Raw genomic sequence first — 22,832 nt, 5'->3', positions numbered from 1 at the left:
ATTGGTATATAACATCTGAATGATATCTTTAGGGGTTGTAATTAAGTGTAAGCAAAATAATTGATTCAGTCAATTGAATTATTAGAAAATAAATGCTATCGTTATGACCACATCACCACCTCGGGTGTGCATTATCTTCTAACAATTCAATGGCTGCTCATCAATTATTCTGCACATTGACTATGCATGTGTTTAAGAGACGGCGGGCATCTCTATGGGCGGTGGTTGACTGGTATGAAGTGATGTTTCATGGATTGAAATGGAGAGGCAGATGGGCGGTAGTACTCACTGTTGACGCTACCTGCTAGTGCATTAATGTTATTGAGGCCCACTGTGGCCCCGGCCAGACCCTGCAGTGTGCCAAGAGAACCCAGGGAACCCATGGCGGCGCTGGAGTTTGCTGTGGAACCTGCTGTGGGGAAAGACAGACAGAGTAGGAAGGAGAGACAGATGGAGAAATGGAGGAGAAAAAAAGAGAGATGTTTGAATGTACACATACAACCGCTGATGATACTGGAATGGTTAAAGATACATATATAAAAGCATTAGTGGTGGTACACAGAGGGAAGGAGGCATGGATGGATGATTGATTTGTGGATAGTCGGACTGGGTGGTATATTAAATATTCAAATAATGTGAATATTATTAGACTAATTTTGCAATCCAAAAGTTTCCCATTGGAAAAAATGAAACTTGCTTTCATCCCTAAAGTGAACTTTGGACCAGTACTTTGACCCCACAACATGCTCCTCAGCAAAGGTTAAGGTTGAGCTTTTGAATCTTTTTGGTTCCTTTTGATTCTTTGCTTAAAGTTTGGTTAACCCAGAGTGAGCTTTCAGTCCAAAGTACTGTAAGTAATCCTCTTAAACATCAATACACTGTATGCCAAGACTGATCCTTACCCTGTTCATTTACTTCTGTTAGAATATAGTCAAATATGACTCAGCAGCAACCATGACATTTTGTAAATTATAGGTTGTTCTTAAATTTTGATTACCACTGTACAGATACAATTCTTATCATGCAGTATTAATGAAGTAGATGAGACTGGATGAATAGATGTCCGGGTGGATAGATATATGCATAATACTTGTTTGATCCCTAAAGGGAGTACCTTAAAATTGCAGAAAAAAGGCAAGAGTTGTCAACAACAATGGTGATTATTGCAATCATGAAGATAATGATGCTTTTAGAGAAGGGCAATACAATACAAAACATCCCTTGAAACAAGCAAAAGTATGTAAAAGCCTTTCCTTCTGCTTCATTTGCCTTTAAGCAAGTATGAAAGAAGTTTTCAAGTTTCAGAGCGAGGCAAAAAAGCTAACGGTAGAACCATGTGCCACACTGTCTCCTGGTTTCAGATTTCAGAAATGAGAGGAGCACGTTTAAAGCCAAAGAGCACAACAACGTAACGCCACACATATCGACACATTCTCCCAAACACAATGATGAATATGATGACTGAACCGTAATGGATGGTACCAAGGAACTACGATCACAAACACACATATACACAAGACATGAAAGTGTAACAGAATTGCGATGGAGGACATTTAAACACCAAAGACAATGAGGAACTCAACTAGAAACGAAAGAAGGGACAACGGCGCTATGGTGCAAATGATACCACTATCGAAGATGCTGTTGATGTTGATGATGATGATGATGGGATGGCCTCTGGTTACCTGGGCTGGCCAGGGCTCCCAGGGACCCTGTGCTGGAGGTCAGGGCGCTAGCAGTGGACGGGCTGGCCGAGCTCTGTGCTGCAGCCGCTGCTGCTGCTAGAGTGGCCAGATTCTGCAACTGCAGAGCATTCATACCTGAAGAAAAAGAAAGTGTCAATGTCTGCGTGCGTGTGTATGTGCATGCTAAACTAGAGGATTCATTCATGTGCTCCTCAGGATACTCTACAAGAGTATGTTTTTTGTGTACAATAATCTGTATGTAGTGGCGTTCGGTACATAAGATTGAATTCTATGCGTGAGCTCGGGTACATCTACAAACTCCAAAGGTGACTCTAGATTAGTGTGTTTGGGGCACGGCTACATGCAGTGGCCATGACGCCAACACACCATGGGAAGTGGCACAATGCCAAGAAGGACAGAGACTTGAAGTGGTACAACAGGAAAATGCACAGCATGTGTCGTATATACATTCAAAATGTATATACTCTATACTACATGAAAGCACCCACACACAGAGAAAATACACGCACAAGGGACACACAGAAATACAGCTGAGGAAGTGCACAGAAGAGTTATACTGTAGGTCCTGTCCCAAATGCAGCCCTCCTATGAGGGCACATTTTGCTGACAAATGTCCCATGATGGTCTGGATTTTATTCCAAGAGCTAAAAATGGGACACCCTACAGTCTCATAGACTTCACAGACACGAGACAACCTCTAAGATGACAAGCAAATGTCAGTGTTTGTCAGCTGAGATTGAAAGCAAGGACACGAACACAGAATCTGATGCAATCATGGAAAAAAGAGGCTTTTTCAGCTTTATCCCATTAGACAACAGTAGCATGTAATTTGGATTGGTCAGACAGTGCTCTGGGGATGCCACGCTTGTCTGCCCTCTCGATCCACTGAGCAAGCAAGAGAATTAAGAGCCTAATTAGCACATCACAGAAGGTGATTAGCGGTGGGAAATCTACCTCTAATTGCTAAACAAAACCTGGGTCAAGATATAAGGGCAAAGATGCATCTGTAACATGTTGCAGGTCCTAAAAGGCAAGTTTAAAGTCAGTGTGAAATGGCTACCAATGCAAAGTTGATGTCCAAAATGTGAAATTTCCAACAAGAAGAAGAAAGAAAGAGTTGGATAGGACTCGTGAAAAGTAGTTTCTACCTAGGGGGTTTGAAGGAAGGTGGTGGTGGGATCTGTGATGAAAAACAAAGTCCTCTTTACAATATAATAAAGAATTACAAATATTTAATGTCATACTTTTGTTCACAATAAGTCCAAGAAAGTTAAAGGTCAATTAAACAAGTCATTTCTGATTTCATGCTTCATGACTTCAACCTTGAATATTATATACTTATATACTATAAAAGAAAGCAGAAATAGCTGTCACTGGATGAGAAAGTGCAGTGTTGGGAGGTCAAACAGCAAGGTTACGACAGAAATGGACTCTGAAATTGAGTGCTTTGTGACCGCCTTTGTGCTTCTGAATAAAGCGGAAAGGGAACCATTTCGAGTTTTGGCACATAAGTGTAAAAAAACGGGCACTGGGTATCTGGCACAATATGAATTCTGTGGTTGAGAAGGGCACTTCTAGAGTGAGTGTGTGTGTGTGTGTGTGTGAGAGAGAGATTGAGAAGAAGAGAGATCCATCCATGCAGTATGTTCACACTCTCAGCGTACTGAGCGGAGAGAGAGGTGTCAGAAAAGAGGTGATGCTGGCTCTCGCTGAATGTTCATCATGTGTAATGGAGCTCCTTATGGCTTGTAACTCCACCCACAGCACAGACACAGCAGATGTCAGCTGTATATATCGGCTGCCAATCATAGACGGTTGCCAGGAGACAGATGGAGGGGCCCAAAGATTTCACAATTCAGCCGAGAAAAGCCTTCAAATCCTGTTGAGTTTGAGAGCTCCTGTCGATTCACACTTCAAGTAGCATCTCAAACAGCCCGATATGTTTATCTGGTCATATTGAGCAGGTTTCTGGCTGGTGTGTCTACTTTTTAAACTTTTGGCCATTGTTCCACTCTGACAGCTAATAGTAAGGAACAAAGATGTAAAAAATGGAAAAAAGAGAACAAGGCAGACTTTCTTGCATTAGTTTAGCTCCAACCTTCACAAACAAAAACTACCAGGAGGTTTCTAATCAAACAAACTTGATTTCATGTAAGTGGAGACTGGTCAGATAAAGGATGTTTCAGATAAAGGAGTTACACGAGTTGGTGTACCTCTAGGATCGGTGTTGGGATATACTTCACTAGGTCATGGTTATTACTACGTTAAAGGAACACTCGGTTTGAAAACAAGAAAGGCTCATTTTACAACTCTCCTAACAAGCTGATATGTTTATCTGGTCACATAGAGCAGGTTTCTGGTTTGCGATTATGCAATGGTGTACTTTTGAAACTGTTGGTCATTGTTCCACTCTAGCAGAATAGTAAGGAACAAAGAAGTGAAAAGTGGAGAAAGAAAGAACGATGCAGACTTTCTTGTGTAGCAGAGGCCAGCTAGTGAAGTGCTGTGCAGGTAGACCTTACTCCTCTGACCTCTAAAGGGGCTCTAGAGGCCATGGTCTTTAGCCTCTTTGTTAGAACAACCAACTCCCATGCGGAAAGTCGTCGGTTCGATCCCAGTTTGGAGTGAGTTGGGTGGCGTAGCACTAGCGGAGTTACATTGGTGCCGTGACCCGGACGGGAGTGAGGTTTAGGGGGTGAGTGTTGCAGAGGCCAGCTAGTAAAGTGTTGTGCAGGTAAACCTCAATCCTCTGACCTCTAAAGTTGCTCTAGCGACATGCTAGTGGCCATGGTCTTTAGCCTCCTTGTTAGAGCAACCGACTCCCATGTGGAAAGTCGCAAGAGCGGTTTGGGTGGTGTAGAACCGGCGGGGTTACACTTGCATTAATTTAACTCCAACCTACCAAAACAAAAACTACCAGGACATTTCTAGTAATTCTTGTGAATTTGATCTAAGCTAGGATTTTGAAAGCAGGAATCTGGACAATCTTGATGCAACGCTCTATGTCAGTGTTTCCTAATCCTGTTCCCTGAGGCTAGTCAACAACACACATTTTTAAAGCTTTTCTAATCAAACAAACTTGATATTATGTAAGTGGAGACTGGTCAGGTAAAAGATGTCAGTTAAAGGAGTTACACAAAAATGTGTAATGTTGGTGTACCTCAAGAATCAGTGTTGGGATACACTTCACTAGGTCATGGTTGTGATTACTTTAAAGAACAAGTGTCAAGCTTAATTCCTGAATAGCCACATCTCTGCACAGTTTAGTTCCAACTCTAATTAAGCACACCTGATCAGGCTAATTGAGTCCTTCAGGCTTGTTTGAAACCTACAGGTAAGCATGTTGGAGTAGGGTCAGAACTAAACTGTGCAGGGTTACGGCCCTCCAGAAACTGAGTTTGATACCCCTGCATTAAAGGAACACTCTGTTTAAAAACAAAAAGGCTAATTTTACAACTCTCCTAGTACTCTTTCCTCATTGTTGAGCAAGATACTAATGATCCAATACAATGATCCATGTTAAGCTAAGCTAAAAGTGCTTCCACTACTACCGGAGATTGGCTGAATGGATTAAAAATGGTAAAACTCAACTGTTGATGGGAGTTGTAAAATCAATAAAGCTTATTTTCAAAAAGAAGTGAAGTGTTTCTTTCATCTGAAGATTGGTCGAGTTTGGTTCAAGATCAAGATGTGTCTCACCAAGTTTAGAAACTGAACCTGATGATGTGTGGCTTGGACATTGTGTCCAATTTGGACTATAAGGAAAAAAGCAACTTGGACATTTTAATAAAACATCTTCCTTTCTATTCCACCAAATCAAATAAGCCAAACACATTTGAAATGACACAACGGTGCGCAAATGACAGAACTTCCAATTTTAGGCTGAACGGTTCCGTCCTTTAATCCAGCGCTGACACATTTCTGTATATAATCTGTAGGTATATTAACAAACTATTTCGTCCATCATGCATGACCAACTCCCATTCATTTCCGCAAATAGAGCAGTTTGATTAAGTCAAAACTAAGCTGTTTTCGCTGATTATATTGCCTTAAAAAATGAGGTCCGGAAAATTCAATTGTTATGGTAATGTGGGAATTTTTCGCTCTTTAATTGTGCGGTGGCAGCTGCTGCTGGTTTGGCTCGATGTGCTCTTCATTCTCGCTGAGAGGCTGTCACAGACGTACACTGAACTTAAACGAGAGCTTCCAGAACTCTCTTCATAATGGTAAACAAAAACACCACAGTCCTGCTCACCCTCTCCACAAGAGCCTACATTAATGAGGAAGCCACTCTCTGGTGTGCAAAACTGTTGTCAGGGGGGAAGGCTTTAGGAGATAAAGGCACTCATCCTACACACACTGTAAGCCATTTTGGATGCTAATACGTTCTCTTTCTTTCATCCTTAGCAGCTGCAATTAGGCGAGAGCGCATGCTATAAATATTTCACTTTCCTTGAAGGCCTGGCAGCTTGATAAACAGACCACAATTAAGACCTGACAAGAACAGAGACGCACACTGGGAATGTAATGCACAAGACAGCAAAAAACACTGAAAACGGGAGGAAAAAAGAAGCAAACGGAGAAAAGAAAAACTTTCACGTGATGTTTGAGGCGTAAAACTGTCAAAGAGAAAACAACATACACCTGTCTAACAGCAAGAGTAAGCAGGAGCTCATTGGCAGATGTTGTAAAACACTAATCATATTCCAAAGTGTGAAACCAAGCCAGCGTGAGGAAGAATAACACATCGCGTAAGCTTCGATGAGGAATACAGCTCGTGTAGTTGAACTCTCTGCGGGTTTCTGCTGAGTTTGACTGTATTCGTGGCATGAACAAACTGTGATAAGTGGCCTCTTTCGTTCTCCCCTCTTTTTGCTAAAGTGAAAATGTAAAAAGCTGAAGACACTGGAGGGTTGATGGGGCGTATCATCATGATCTGGTTCCCCATAAGCCTCACAGAGCTCGGGCGAGGAGATGTAATTGGATGATGAGGCACAATCTTCTTCCAAGACACAAAAATGGTTTGATGTACATTGGAACAGGCATGGGAAAAATGTCTTTTATTTGCTCGATCTAGTCTGACACACACACATACACTTAAAAGTGTCCAGGTGCGCTACTTTTTTAGAGAGACAGGGATTCTGCAAACATGATGAAACTAAGGTCTGAAAATGTTCTCAGCCAAACCCCTGCTGATCATTCGGTTGGGGCTTCTAATTGGGTTTATTGCGCGACCCATACAGTAGCTGGATTGAATGGTTTAGTAGGGGCGGATGGGAGTTTAGTTGAGGAGTTACAATGGCTAGTTGGGTTAACACAGATCTCAGAACAGTATCTCACCTGCCATTTGCTGAATACCACTGAACGCTCCTAGGTTACTGGAGGAGGTCGCTTGTTGAAGCAACTAAGGGAAAGAGAGAAAATCAGGCCATTAACGTGCAATCACTTTCACACACATTGGCTTAAGGTGATGGATATATAAGGATAATGTTTGAAGGAGCTAGTGTTAACTAAATATAGATGAAACATTGTGATTTTTTCTATGTTGTCTGGAGTGACATTATAAAGCAGTCTGTCAACAGTCAAGCAACACAAAAGCCTCTATCTGCCAGGGCATGTTTCTTAGTCAGAATTAGTACTGGGTCTGTTCTAGTTTTGTATTTTAATCTAATGTACAACATCAAACCAAAAATATTTCTAAATGATGACTTTTTGACAGTTCTTAGCACAGCACAACACAACAAAATATGATCAACAAAATGATTAAGATCATGGCATATTATTGTGATGCAGCTGGAATTCTTAGCCTTGGTGTAAAATCTGAATTCTTTTTCAAATATTTCCCAAGTGATGAGCAAGGACATTTATGCAGTGTTTCCTATAATATATGTTTGTTCTTGAGAAAGTCTCTAAGTCTTCTTGACAAATTTGGTCTCAAATTTTATTTTAGTTTGGCTACAATTAAATAATAATAATAATAATAATAATAAATGTCAATATTTATATATAAGATTTTTTTGATTTGCTGTAGAACAAAACACTGTTGTCCAATTGACAATAACTTGCCTAGTTAACTAGGCCAAATGACCTAGCTAAAGGTGCAGTATGTAAGTTTGACACCCAGTGGTTAAACTAGGTATTGCATGCCTGGTTTAAAACACACAAGCAAGTGCAGGTTGCCAGATTGACAACATCAACAGATTTGTGCCAAACTATTGAGCCTAAAGGCTGATTTAAACCGTGTTGTAAATAAAAGCAATGGCACATATTTACGGAAAACGGAAAATTAATATTTTCCCTATTAAAAGAAGTTTTTGTCCTAACCAACACCTGGAATTGATATTTTAGAAACAGTTTCTATTTCTTGCAGCTAAACAACAGGATAAACTGACAATTATCACCTCAGGTACACATCATGTGCTTTTATTCAGTGTTAAATGCTAATAATGTGAGTTTGAATGCCATTTTACATGACATTTATTGCCATACTACAGAAAGCAGCAGCAGATAGTTCACTCCGGATCTTGAATATAAAATAAACCATTTGAAATTGAACTTTATAGCTGTGACACGGTGTAAACGAACACATATCAGTGATTCAGCGTGTATATTTAATAATGTTAAAGAGGTTTAATATGTATTAATTAGATTATAAACCTTACCATTTCATTAGAGTACAGTACGCACACTGTTCTGTGCAATAGCTGTATTTGAATGTTTCTGTCTTGTTTTGTCTGGTGCAAACAGCCAAATTGATTATCACTGCAAATCTCCTCATGTAGCATGTTGTTATGCCAATATAGTTGGCTAAACTGTCTAAACTGGGCAGGTTAAAAAAACATTCCGGCACGTAACTGACATTTTCAAAGCAGAATATCTGACTTCAGCATTGTTTTTTAGATAAACAAGAATGTTCATTTAGCATGTTTCTTAAATATCAGCAAACATATTACGGTGTTTTTATACTTTAGAGGTGTTTAAAACTTACATTACAGCACCTCTAGCCTTAAATTGAACTGTTATCTTGTAAAATAACTAGTAAAATATTATATATACTGTCATCATGGCAAAGATAAAAGATATTAGTTATTATAAATTAGTTATTCAATTATTCTGTTAGAATCCGTTAAACAGTGATTGGGAAATATTTGAAAAACATGACACATTTCAAAGGAGGATTAATAATTTTGCCTTTAAAAAAATCTAGATTAATTCTATTTCTTGTTCAAAAATGATGCAAACTGTGGACAGTCTCTTAAAATAATCATTTGAAAGCAGCTTTACTCACAACATAAAGTGCTCAAAATGAAAAGAAATTCGAGGAATAAAATGTTAAATACTTGAGGAGCACTTTAAGGTATTAGACTCATGCATGGGTGCCAGTGAGAACTGTCATGCAAAGAGTCGCCCGTCAGTTCTGTTGGCAGTGTGTTGCTGTCCTGGGCAGTTTCTGCACATGAAAGGGGAGAGGGAAGCAGACTCTAAATGACTCTAGAGGATTAGGATGACATTGAACTAGACCCCTCAGACTACTTAAAAGCTAAACGTAACCTCAACATGACAGGGAAGTGGAAAAAGGCAGAAAAAAAGGAGAAGCGTAAGGGTTGGAGAGATGGCCCTGTCCCAAAGCTCTTGCCTAGTCCTGTAATCCTCACCCACTGTCCTTATGGAAAGAAATGCAAGTGAATGTCACCACCGTGTTGTATCCTCTTTATGTTTAGGAGGATGAAGACGGACGTGAGTGAAACAGAGAATTGAAATATTGTTTTCATCCCAATCCAATTACACAACAGAGCCCAAGCTGGGTTTGGGAAGTAAATCATCATTTGAATATTCTGTATGTTTAACATTATTGCATAAACCTTTTAGGACAGATCGTCAAATGCCAGAACAGGCCTACATATTTGCAGTGCATAATGGCATGGGATGAAATGTTGAGTAGTGGTGATTGTTCTTAGTTTTATTAGGCTTTTTACTGAATTTAAAGAATTTCATATTTAAAAAGCTGTATCTCCTATTGCAGTGGTTCTTATCCTTTTTGCATCCAAGACCCCGTTAGTCTACAAACTTCCTTTATTTTTGTTGTTGTTTGTGATTTACTGTATAAGGATTATGAATATTTGGTACTTTTACGCAAATGTCATTGATTTACGCTTGTTTTAATACTAGTAATGTCTTTAAGCCCTGATATACTCACAGCAAATTTCTTTTCATTCTTTAAAGTCCCCATAAACCAGAAACTGTGATCGTTATTCTTTTCGCATTGTGATGCAGTTCCTAGAGAAATGGAATTTTAAACGAGCAAAGAGTGGGCGTGGCTTGTTTTTCTACCACAGGCTGAATGGATGTAGTAAACTAAGCATTTCATTCAGAAAGATCGGGAAAACGGTTTTAGAAGAGTTATTACAACCTAACAGACTCCTCAAGCTCACCATTTCTGTTTGTTGTCAAAACAGACAGCTGGAGCAAAATCATATGATTAGTTTTGATTACTCAGGGACTTTAAGTGAAAAAAAGTTTGAAATGCATTCAGACAACAAGCTGTTTTGAACTTCATTTTGTCCTGTTTTCATTTGAAATGAAGTCACCCCAGTTTGTTGTTCTTCTTCTTGTATATCAAGGCCTTTAGGTGGCATTCATGTGACACTGTTTTCACCTAAATGTAAATAAATAAACAAAAAAAATCTACACATTTGAAAACAGGTTTCAAAGGGCATGTTTTTGAAAACAAAACGTCTTGTGTTTGTGCAGCTCAAAATATGACGTTAGAACAATAACTTTTGCTTATTTCAGTGTTTTTAGGTTTTTTTTTTTTTTGCAGACATGGCAACATTGTGTAATTAGTTTGAAAACATACCCCCCTTTTTAAAACTGTTTACATTTACAACATTCGAGAAACACATTCTGCATTGATTTAGAATTTTCTTTAAATGCATCACCATTCTTTCTTAAATCCATTCTGACCTTAAAAAAACAACTACTCAGAATGATTCAAGTGAGAATATTAATGCATTTCGATTAGGGCTGCACAATATAATAAATATATATATATATATATTTATATATACATTTTTATTTTTCTGCAATACATATTGGGATATTGAGTATAAGTTCACTAGATGACTTGAATAGCTCTTTTTGGAAAAAAAAAATAATTTTAGATTGATTGGCATGATTTTGTATGTATAATATAATATAATACACCAATCTTACACTTTGACAAACACAGTAGAACAAAGATAGATATTTTAGCAGCTTTTTTAGCAGATATTTTATACTTTTATTGGTGTCTGTAAGTATTCAGGTGCACAATTTGAATAACCAAATGTAAAATACCATGTATAGTCTTCATCGTATAAATACATAAATACATATACATATTCTTAAAGTTACAAACTTTATAAATTATTGTGCCCGAATGCTTTAAACTGGTTTGAAATGCTTACATAAAATGTCTGAAAAGGATAACTTTTTTGGTTACTTTGTGCAGTTACTGCAAAGTGTAACGATTTATTCATTTTCCTTCGGCTAAGTCTCTAATTTTATCAGAGGTCGATACAGCGAAAAAAAAAATGACAGAGTAGTTGGTGGTTCATTCTGCTGTGGTGAGAATATATATATTTTTTACTTAACATTGCAATCCTGTGATATGAATATTGCGAATACACACATTGTGATATAGACGCTGAAACGATATATTGTGCAGCCCTAATTTAGACAGAATGATTTCTTGAACAATTTTACACCCCAGTTTACGTATTGAAGCCCCATTAGCTATGTTTCCATCAAAAAATGCGAATTAACTTTATGCGCAAAACTGGATTATCGCATAAAAGATGTGCTGAATAGAATTTGCTGCAGTAAGGAAAGCTGCGTGAATCTTTTCTTCATTTAATAAATTACTTGTGCACAGACGCTCTTGACTCTGGAGGTCATTAATAATATAATAACACTTATACTGAAATGGTTACAGCGTTTTGGAATGACCAAAACAACATTTCAGATGCTTTACAATGTGCTCAGCCTGCTGGTTTGTCCATTCACACACATTTTTCACATCACATGATCTCTTATAACAAAATCACATTACATTTTTTAATGAGCATAACGGAATTTGTTCGGTAAAAGTGTTTCCATCGCAGTTTAAGCGCACTTTCCTGAACAAATAAAAAAATTATCCTATTCAGTTATGTGCAATTTGGAAATATGTGGATGGAAACGTAGCTATTGTTGATCCCGAGCAATATGGTAAGAACCACTGCCCTTAAGGCATCTAAGTTGCAGCATTATATTGACTATAAGGACCGGATTGAATTAAAGCTGAACAGATGAGAGATTTGGAAAGGGTTAAGACTGGCTCAGAGAGAGCGAGGGAGGAGGGGGCGGGGCAGGTGGGCGGAGACAGTGACTGACTGCGGCGGCTGCGTTGGCTGTGCTGCTGGTGGGCGTGGCTGCGTGGGTGTGTCCTCTTACTGCCAGATACTGCGGGGTGAGGCCAGTCAGGCCGGTCAGGCTCCCCCAGGCAGAAGCGCTGTTCAACTGCTGCATCTGCTGCGCCAACTGCTGCTGCAGCCGCCGCTGTTCCTTATCCTTCTGCGTGTCTGCGAACTTCACCACCATGGGGGAGGAGCAGCCCTGTGTGGACAGATGGAGAGAGGGAGAGGAGGCAAGTGAAAGAGAGGTAAAAAAAGAGAACGCTAAGTATCCTGAAGAGCAATGATCTTGTGCGGCGCTACAGCGTAAAGCGATAATGGTGCACAAACACACACACAAGCGCTGGGAGTTCTTGGTGAAATGAGAGTTCTGTGCCGTGCTGCTGATTTTATTTCCCAGGAAAGCGATTTCCTGCTTTATAAAACTATTTCATCATCTGTCTGAGAGAGCGAGTGCGATCTCCCACCCCACAGCCCTCACTGCACCCTACAGACCCTGCTGCATTTTTTTTGCTAATCTCCAGTGTGTCCGGGCTCTTTCCCCCCAAAAAACGGAGGTAAACAAATATTAAATGTCATGGGTCTGACCTGTGCTGCCCATTTAACTGGACTCCTGAGGGTCACAGTATAATGAGGAGGGCGTGTGAGCATATGAGCAAGTGTTGTGGTAGTTTACTCGAGCAAACTATTTAGATGGACTCGCGATCTACTCTCAAGGCTGAATCATTCATTCATTCATTCATTCATTCATAAAGGCTTTCCATAACCATAATGATCTATCTGTTATTTTAGTTCATTAGTAATCTGTGTTATTCTGTAGTATTCTGTGGTGATTTTCATAACGTAACAATTTATTGCAATACATTATTTCTTCTTTTTTTTTTTGAAAACTAAATTATAATCCCTGCTGATAATTTTGTTTAACAGAGCAAAGATGTCTTCAAAATAAGCAAAAGAGCACAAAAAAAAAATATATATATTTTTTTTTCATCTTAAAAAAAGTCCAATTTGTTTTAGTTTGACTGGAATAAAAGCGACTTGAAATTTTATAAATCATATAAGGTCAATATTAATAGTCTGTCTGTCTGTCTGTCTGTCTGTCTGTCTGTATCTATCTATCTATCTATCTATCGGTCTATCTGTCTGTCTGTCTGTCTATTCATCCATCCATCAGTATTTTTATTACTAGTATTTTATCTGTATTTTAATTTGTATTACTATAATGCACTGTATTTATTTATTTGCTTGTTTTAATTTGATTCATAACACAACACATCATTGTAACATAATTAATTTTTTAAAACCTCAACGTGAAGTTAAGATGCATAACTCTGGCCATAAAATAGCTAAATCTGCACCACACAAACCACTCGACGCATTCGCAGTTTTCTAAAGCCACTGATTGCTTAGTGTGCTGAACAGACCTCAAATCTACGTCAACGCAAAGCAGCATGAAGTTAAGCAGCAGATTTTCTCTTTCTCTCACACAAGTACTAAAACGCACGCATTGCAGAACGCAGACTTTGTGAATGGTGTTCAGTAAGAACATTCAGAAACGCCATTACACGTATTAAAATCAAAGCTGCTCCTCAGGCTACGGCAGTGAACGCAGGGCAGCCAAACGGAGCCACTAGAGGACGAGAGATTGAGACGAGTGTTTCAAGGCAATTATTCCACATCTCGCTCTCTTGTCTCTACCTTACAGGTGCTGATTCGCTCTGATAAATCGCCGCGCCGGCTTTTATTGTGCTCTCTCTGAACTGCAAAAGCACAGACCGAGCAGAGATGAAAGATCACGGACCCTCCTGAACGCGGAGGTGAGCGTTTCTGCGCTGTTTCTTCCATTCGGTGAGCTGATTTTCTTATTTCTGCTCTCAGACGGAGAGGAGGTAAAAATAAAACTTTGAGAAATGAGATTTAACTCAAGCTGTCAATCGAGCGCTGCCATCTCTGAGCCAACGTCTCGAGAGACCTAAAAATCTCATTACTCACTCGCTCTGTCTTGCTCTTCTGCTCAGGCACACACACATGCTCGCACACACATACTTGACATGATTTGACTAATATGAAAGAAGTAAATTCGAGCTAAAATCTTCATTGTTAAAATCTGTAACTGAAGATAATCTTGCAAAAAAGAAAAAAAAATCGAAAAATCTAAACAAAATCAATTTAAATTAAATCAAATAAAATAATTAAATAAATGAATAAATACAAATTTTAATAAATACATAAGATATTAATAATAAAATATTGAAATAAACAAGAAGAATAAACATTTTATGATTTTAAAACATAATATTGGTAATAAATATAAAAAAATGCTATATATTTATAAAAGAAAATAATAGAAATAAATATTTCTAGTGAAATATTTATCTAAAACATACATTGTTATTGTAAATTTGAATTGGAAATGCACAAATTTAATCTCACAAAAACAAGTCACATTTCTCGTAAGTGTTAAAAGAAAAAAGATAAATAAATAAATCAAAATTTTCCTTTACATTTCTATTTTTTATTTTAGTTTTTAGTTTATCATGTCTGTACAGTTTATTGTATTTATTAAGGGTGTTGTTTTTTATTTATTTACTCTCTAATGTTATCTATTCATCCCGAATTGGGTAAAATATAGACAAACACATATGTTGGGTTAAATTTGGTCCATATATTTAAGAACAAAAAGCATCAATTGATTTTCTTTGCATATTTCAGAAAAAATTATCGCAATAATTAAATACAATTTCAAAAGTTGTATTATTTGTTTTTGTATAGTTTCAAATATAGTTTCACTTATTTTTTACACATTCATTCATTCATTCAAATATGACCCAATCATGTTGCCATGAACACTGTCCTATGAACAAAACAGAGGTGCATACAATCATGCATTTGTTGAGACACACACACAAACACATTAATGCAGTCACAGAGATAAAGAGAGACAAACACATCAAACGAGATGAACGTCCAGGGAGACTAGTGCAAACCACAGCACTGAAAACAACCCTCTGAGACGCAGCAAGACCACCCTCTGTCATATCCGTTTTCATTAAGTCGTGACATTCAGAAAGGCCACAAACTCCTCGACGAGACGGCCGAAAACAAACAACAACCCGACACAATTTACTCGCTCTCATCTAAACCGCGTAATTACTTGCCTTTGCAGAAAAAAGATGCAGCTTACAGAGGTGGAAAAATGTCTATTTGGACCCATACTGTGCAGAAAGATACAAAAGAGGCTCCCTGAAGCGAATCACAGATCACAGAACCCACCCTTTGAAAGCTGCATTGCACCTCCAAACCACCAGAAGGCCCCAGTGCTCTCAGAGATGATATAATAATGAAGGCTGTGCAAGCTATTTAATTTTTTATTATTATTATTATTATGGCTCCTAATAGTTATCAAAACACTAAAATGATTGAGTTTCTTTCCTTCAAATCATTGTTATGTAGTCTTTCCTATCTAACATTACTTTAAAAAGTGATTAGTTGACTTTACTTCAAAAAGTGAGTAAAACTGTTGTGTTTAAAGCTATATTGACTTAAAAAAACTGAGTAAACATTGCTTTTAAAGCAATTAGTTGACTACTTAAAAAGTGAGTAAGCATGTTGATTTTAAGCAATTAGTTGATTTAAAAGTCAGTAAACATTGCTTTTAATGCAATTAGTTGCCTTTACTTAAAGTGAGCAAAAACGTTGCTTTTAAAGCGATTAGTCGACTACTTCAAACGCAAGTTAACATGTTGCTTTTAAAGCAATTAGGGGACTACTTAAAACGTAAGTTAACATGTTGCTTTTAAAGCAATTAGGGGACTACTTAAAACGTAAGTTAACATGTTGCTTTTAAAGCGATTAGTTGACTATGTAAAACTTAAGTTAACATGTTGCTTTGAAAGCAATTAGTCGACTACTTAAAACGCTAGTTAATATGTTGCTTTTAAAGCGATTAGTCGACCACTTAAAACCTAAGTTAACGTGTTGCTTTTAAAATGATTAGTCGACTACTTAAAACTAAGTTAACTTGTTGCTTTTAAAGCGATTATTCGACTACTTAAAAAGTAAGTTAACATGTTGCTTTTAAAACGATTAGTCGACTACTTAAAACATAAGTTAACATATGTTGCTTTTAAAGCGATTAATCGGCTACTTGAAACATAAGTTAACGTGTTGCTTTTAAAGCGATTAGTCGACTACTTAAAACATAAGTTAACATGTTGCTTTTAAAGCAATTAGTCGATTACTTGAACCGTAATTTACCATGTTGCTTTTTAAGTGATTAGTTGACTTTACCTAAAAAGTGAGTAAACATTGTTTTAAAAGCGATTAGTTGACTTTACCTAAAAAGTTAGTAACCGTTGCTTTTATTGTAATTAGATGACGTTACTTAAGAAAGTGAATAAACATTAAAAGCGATTACTGGACTGCTTAAAAAGTGAGTTAGCATGTTGCTTTAACAGCGATTATTTGAGTACTTAACATGAATAAAACAGTTGCTTTTAAAGCGATTAGTTTACTTAAAAAGTGAGTTAATGTTGCTTTTACAGCGATTGTTTTACTACTTAAAACATGAGTAAAACTTGCTTTTAAAGCGATTAGGTTACCTAAAATGAGAGTAATCATTGCTTTAATGTGATTAGTTGACTTTACTCCAAAAAGTGAGTAAACATGTTGATTTTAAAGTGATTAGTTGACTACTTAAATGCAAATTAACATGTTGCTCCCACAGCCATTAGTTGACTACTTAAAAAGTGAGAAAAACTGTTGATTTTAAAGTGATTAGTTGACTTTACTTAAAAAATTGAGTAAACACACATTGATTTTAAAATTATTAGTTTAATTTAAATAAAAAGACAAGTAACTACATAATTTGTTTAATTATGAACACCGTTCCAAGTAACAAAGGGTTTACTAACCTTAAGTTAAGTCAACTTGTCACTTTTAAGGCAACGGGTTTACTCAATTTAAGTAAATTACCTAATTGCTTTTTGCTCCAAATCACTCAAATTAACATTATTTGATTCTTGGCTGTTGCCAGTGCTAATAAAGTGACGTTTCTCACAGATTGACCTTTGTACACAGGGTTTGAGAAAGAGCGAAACTCTGACACACAACACACACAACAATGGTGGAGTATGTGGTAGTGTTGTTGTTGCTCAAGTGTATTAATTCTTAGCATTACGACCAACGGTGGAGATGCATCTTACACATACGCCAAACTCTATATACACACCAGCATCAAGCCAGAAAATGCACATTGTCACTTCCCTGTTTACAAGGTAACAGCACCAAATAATCGCCTGACAGGACTTGGTTGTTTTCATATATGTGTATATGCGAATCATTGTGTATACGTGAAACTTTTTAAAATTAAATTGAAGGAAAAAATGTTTCAGTTTTTGGCTACAATGAACTAGAGCCCCCTGATGAAGCTTTGCATAGGGCCTGTAGACATCTAGTGAACTCCTCACCTCACACATTCCTCGCTGTCTAATTGCACAGGCAGATACCGGTTGAAAATTCTCAGTATATCAGGATTTACTGGATTTTTTAGGTGTCGGTTTAAGTATAATGCTAATATTTGTTTTATTCTACAAGTGTAAACAAAATCTCTTTCAGATTCCCAATATATACTACAGTTTTTGTTGTTTTCTTTTGTTCAGAAAATGGTGAGAATAACAACTATTTACATTATTGACAGCTGTTTTTTTATTACAGTGAAACTGCACTGAAAGAACAGGTTAAGTGGTTTAGGGGTCGTTTTGGGATTTTTGTTAACACACTGACAGGAGCCTCCCATTGCATTTTTATTCGGCACCCTAGACATCTACAATCAGCTCTTCTGGATAATTTCTTCGAAAGATATGTGTAAATTTAGCCAAGAATTGATAATTACAGTCCTCTGGGGACTTGAGAAAATGGCTTAAATCCATTAGTGTCAGTGGTTTCTGATTGATTAATAGGGGGTCTTTCAATTTGGATGTCGTTGTTAAAAAACGTCGGATTTGAAAGGGTTAACGTCGCGGAGACTTGCGTGCGCACACAGACACATAGTTAGTACCCTGTACTAGACAGCTGTCAGCACCCTCTGATTTGGTTTGTCAGAGCTTTGACATTTTGACAGGCACCAAGACGGACTGCTAAACTCTGAGAGCAGCACGCAGGCATTCTACAGGGCAATCACAATGCGAGGGCCCGTCGGAGGCCTGTTATTAAAGCGTCTGCGACACCGTCACTGCGAGACCCGCCGGCTAATGGCAGACTGGTTGCACGGTGTGTGCAGGGGGTCCTTCTTAGTTTGACCCGTTTGGCCAGGGGTGGTTTTGGCAGTGCCTGACAGTAATAACAGGGAGCGAAGAGCCACTTAATATGGCGTTGAAAGTGGAAAAGTGACTGTTTCCAAGAAAGAAAGTTTCATCTTGGAACTTTTTGAATCTGTACATTGTAGTGACACTGGTGGCCAATTCAAACTGACATAAGAGAGAGAAAGAGAGAGTAAGAGAGGCTCTGTTCTAAAATAAAGAGAGCTTTCTCACTGTCTAACTGGATAGGCAGCATCCTACTTTATTACATTTGTTATAATCCATAATGGTTAAATAAAATAAAAAATTACATTCATTTGGCTTCGTCTTTATTTTAGAGGTTGCCACAGCAGAATGAACCGCCACCTATTCTGGCATCTGTTTTAACACAGCGGATGCCAGTCCAGCCGCAAGCCAGTACTGGGAAACATCCATACACACTCATTCAGACACATACACTACAGCCAATTTATTTTATTTTAATTCACCTATAGCACATGTCTTAGGACTTTGGGGGAAACTGGAGCACCCGGAGGAAATCCACACGAACACATGCAAACTCCACACAGAAATGCCAACTGGCCCAGCCGGGGCTCGAATCAGTGACCTTCTTGCTGTGAGGCACAGATTTTTTTAGATAGATAAGATAGTCTTAATATAGTCTTCTTAACTATCCTGAAGATTTTTATGGTGTTGTCTATATATGTATCTGTAAACATGGCACCTTTTTTGTTTATTTATTTTTCTTTACAATTTGGTGTGTCAAAATCCGCAAACTGTCTGGGTAGGTACTACATATGAACTTTAGCTTCCCAACCATTAGAAAAGCATGGTTTATAAAGTTGTCGGTGTAGTAATGAATATTAATAGTATGAATAAAATTTGGATATAGTACATTGCTCAAGCTGTCATTATCACATGACCTAATCTTGACCTATCCTATCCAAGTTTTAGGATCAACAAATAATGACTTGACTTCTAGTTTGGTATCAGAAGTGGCCTATATGAAAGGCAAAGGCCTCTAGATTATGCTTATTTTACCAAAATAAAATATGATCATGCCTTGATTTTTAATCATTAAATTAGAACAGTAAGGTCTGACTTTGTTTTAGGCATGGGATGGTAACCGTTTTCAAGGTATACCACGGTTTGGAAAAGTCAAGGTTTTAAACCCGACAAAATTTTCTGTAATACCGTTCCTAAGGTATGTGTAAGATTTTTTATTTACATTTTTTTGTTTTTTAGGACAGCAGTATCTTCAGCAGAAAAAAAAAATCGAAAGATGCTGTTTTAAATAGTAAAGAAATCTGTGTTTTTAAAGCTAATGAAGACAGCAGAAGTCAATAATTCATTTGAATTAATTAGCCTGACATGTTTACTGCTCCAAAATATTATAATTCTTTCAAAAAAATAAAATATATTGTTTTCAAAGGGGAAAAAAGTTTGTTTTTTACCCAGACATTTAAAAAGAATATATTTTAGAGCAGTAATTACAATACTGTGATACCGTGAAACTGTGATATTTTTATCCAAGGTTATCATACCGTCAGAATCTTATACCTGCCCATGCCTACATTGCTTAGACAAAAGTCTTGTCACTTAACAGAAATAATGTAAAGTATAGAGTATAAAGTTATGGTGCAGTGGAAATAGAATTAATAGTGTGTCTGACTCCCATGAGCTTGGAGGACTGCATCCATACATCTGTGACTCAAATTACTTATTAATAAAGTCATCTGGAAGGCATTCTCGCAGAACTCCCAGAGTTCATCAAGATTCTTTGGATTCATATTCATTGCCACCTTCTTTATCTTACACAAGACATGCTCAATAATGTTCATGTCTGGTGACTGGGCTGTCCAATCCTGGAACACCTTGACCTTCTTTGCTTAACTTTGATGTGGAGGCTGAAGTATGAGAAGGAGCGCTATCCTGCTGAAGAATTTTCCCTCTCCTGTGGTTTGTAACATAATGGGCAGCACAAATGTCTTGATACCTTGGGCTGTTGATGTTGCCATCCATTCTGCACATCTCTTGCATGCCCACATACTGAATGAAACCACAAACCATGATTTTTCCTTTACCAAACTTAACTGATTTCTGTGAGAATAATGGGTCTATGTGGGTTCCAATAGGTCTTCTGCAGTATTTGTGATGATTGGGATGCAGTTCATCAAAAAAGTCTACCTCCTGCCACAAGTTATTATTTGTTGCTCTTACTACTGGGATCGATGACAATACTTTTGTCAGGTAGTGTACTATACACTAGAAAAATATGTGATTTTGGAGTCAGCAATAGTTTAAAGTTACCATGTTGTTAATCTACCAGTTATATTTCTAATCCAGAAAAATGCTACAATGGTAAACATAGACAGATTGGCATTCTGCTAAGCTAACAAATATACTTTTGTATATTTTTGTATATTGTATAATTTTTATAAGGTTTGATAATCAACATTTCTTAACACCATTAGCAATGCATCATTTTAATTAAACAGAACTATTTCATTAGATACCTTTTAGTAATATTTTATGGATTTTGGTTGAAGATAGCTGCTAACGCTTAAATTAGCAAACACAATTAAACAGATGCTTTTATTTAGATTGAAATGACATTTTTTCTTAAGTTATGCTACTAAATTAAAAAAATATATAGTAAAAATTAAGTATGTATTTGGTGTATTAATTACTATTGGCATAACCATAGTTTTACTACAACTACCATGGCTAAATTAAGCTTAATGTAGCAAAGCAAAGCTAATTATTTTAGTTTGTTTCATAAAGCTTAAGTGTATTTTACGATTTGGTCAGCAGAATGATTTCCAAAAGTGCTAATGTATGAGTACCCTTAAAATGCCACCTAAGTAGGCAACTCACTCGATTTTAGAACAGAGCAGAGATGGAGAGATAAAGAGAGAGAGAGAGAAGACAAGGGTACAGTACCTCCATGGTTTGAGACTGATGCATGGCTTTGATTGCATTCTGTGCCATAGCCCTGGTAGAAAACGTGACAAACGCACATCCTGCAGGAGGGAAGGGAAGGGACATGGGAGGGAGGAGAGGAGAGGAAGGAGGAGAGACGAGAGAGAAACAAAACAAGACAAAAGGGTTGGACAGGTTGTTATAAAGCCCAAAAAAAACAAAGATCGTACAAAGAACACAGCAGACAACAGTGCTATAACAGTTGCTAGAATAGAAACAATCAACATTCAACATTCAGCTTCAGATAAACATTCAACATTCAACATCTCTAAGTGCACACTCAACAAAATAAAAAATGACTGTCGGCAGCAATGTTATCGGGTCTCTTTTAGTTTCCTTTAGTGTGATGGTTTGGAGAATGTGGGGTTAGAGAGTGCGGCTAGTTTTATGACAAACATGTACACAAATCAAGGGTTTTCTGCCATAGTAACATTTCAGTACCATCTCATGACTCTTGAGTGCGAAACAAAAACGGTACTGGCGTGATAATGAACATACTAGTTGTGTGTGATTATAAATATGTCATTGAAGGTTGTGATGAAATGGACTTTCATTCAAAATATTTACAACAAAAATGAAGACACTCCATTGAAAAACTCGAATCATTAGTGATTACTTAGATTACAACCTCTATATGAGGCTTGAAAGCTTTGGTGGTATGGATTTAAAGCAGAAGAACAGAAATCGCTCAGCTTTCAATGAAAATATCAAAAAGAAACCAAAATGATTACCAAATTATTTGATTCATTTATACCAGAGGTGTCCAAATTTGGTCCTGGAGGGCCGGTGTCCTGCATATTTTAGGTCCAACCCCAATTAAACACACGTAAACCAGCTAATCAAGCTCTTTCTAGGTATTAAAGAAACTTCCAGGTAGGTGTGTTGAAGGAAGTTCAACTATGCAGGACACTGAGATTGGACACCCTTGATTTATGTAAAGGTTAATCCAGGTGGCATGGTGGCTCAGTGGTTAGCACTGTTGCCTCACAACAAGAATGTCACTGGTTCGAGTCCCAGCTGGACCAGTTGGCATTTCTGTGTGGAGGTTGCATGTTCTCCCCGTGTTCACGTGGGTTTCCTCCGGGTGCTCCAGTTTCCCCCACAGTCCAAAGACATGCATTCGAGGTGAATTGAATAAACTAAATTGGCCGTAGTGTATGTGTGAATGAGAGTGGTATGGGTGTTTCTCAGTACTGGGATACAGCTGGAAGGTCATCTGCTGCGTAAAACATATGCTGGAATAGTTGGTGGTTCATTCCTCTATGGCTACCCCTGATTAATAAGAGACTAAGCTGAAGGAAAATTAATGAATAAAGGTTAATCCACCAGAATGTGTAAGCTCTTTAGACGGTAATATTATTAATGCTGACATATAATTGTTGTTATGCAGGATTTAAAACACGCTTCATATT

General features: G+C 37.5%; 1 protein-coding gene across 13 annotated transcripts in view; it reads right to left on the bottom strand.

Moving 5' to 3' along the window:
* celf2 (cugbp, Elav-like family member 2) overlaps positions 1 to 22,832 on the bottom strand; it is a 247,607-nt gene that overhangs the window by 19,489 nt on the left and 205,286 nt on the right. For 3 of the 13 annotated variants that reach the window (XM_056455526.1, XM_056455524.1, XM_056455527.1), the window contains 5 exons: positions 21,382 to 21,461; positions 12,120 to 12,341; positions 7,047 to 7,110; positions 1,686 to 1,820; positions 290 to 412 (listed from right to left, as the gene is read on the bottom strand). In XM_056455526.1, the coding sequence (XP_056311501.1) occupies positions 290 to 412; positions 1,686 to 1,820; positions 7,047 to 7,110; positions 12,120 to 12,341; positions 21,382 to 21,461 (624 nt within the window). The remainder of the gene's footprint in view (positions 1 to 289; positions 413 to 1,685; positions 1,821 to 7,046; positions 7,111 to 12,119; positions 12,342 to 21,381; positions 21,462 to 22,832) is intronic. The other 10 variants (XM_056455530.1, XM_056455532.1, XM_056455534.1 and 7 more) reach the window with 8 other exon arrangements.

This window comes from Danio aesculapii, chromosome 4 (assembly GCF_903798145.1).
Source record: "Danio aesculapii chromosome 4, fDanAes4.1, whole genome shotgun sequence".
NCBI classification, from domain to species: Eukaryota; Metazoa; Chordata; class Actinopteri; order Cypriniformes; family Danionidae; genus Danio; species Danio aesculapii.
Note: the sequence above shows the minus strand (reverse complement) of the source record. Positions and strands in the feature narration are given on the sequence as shown.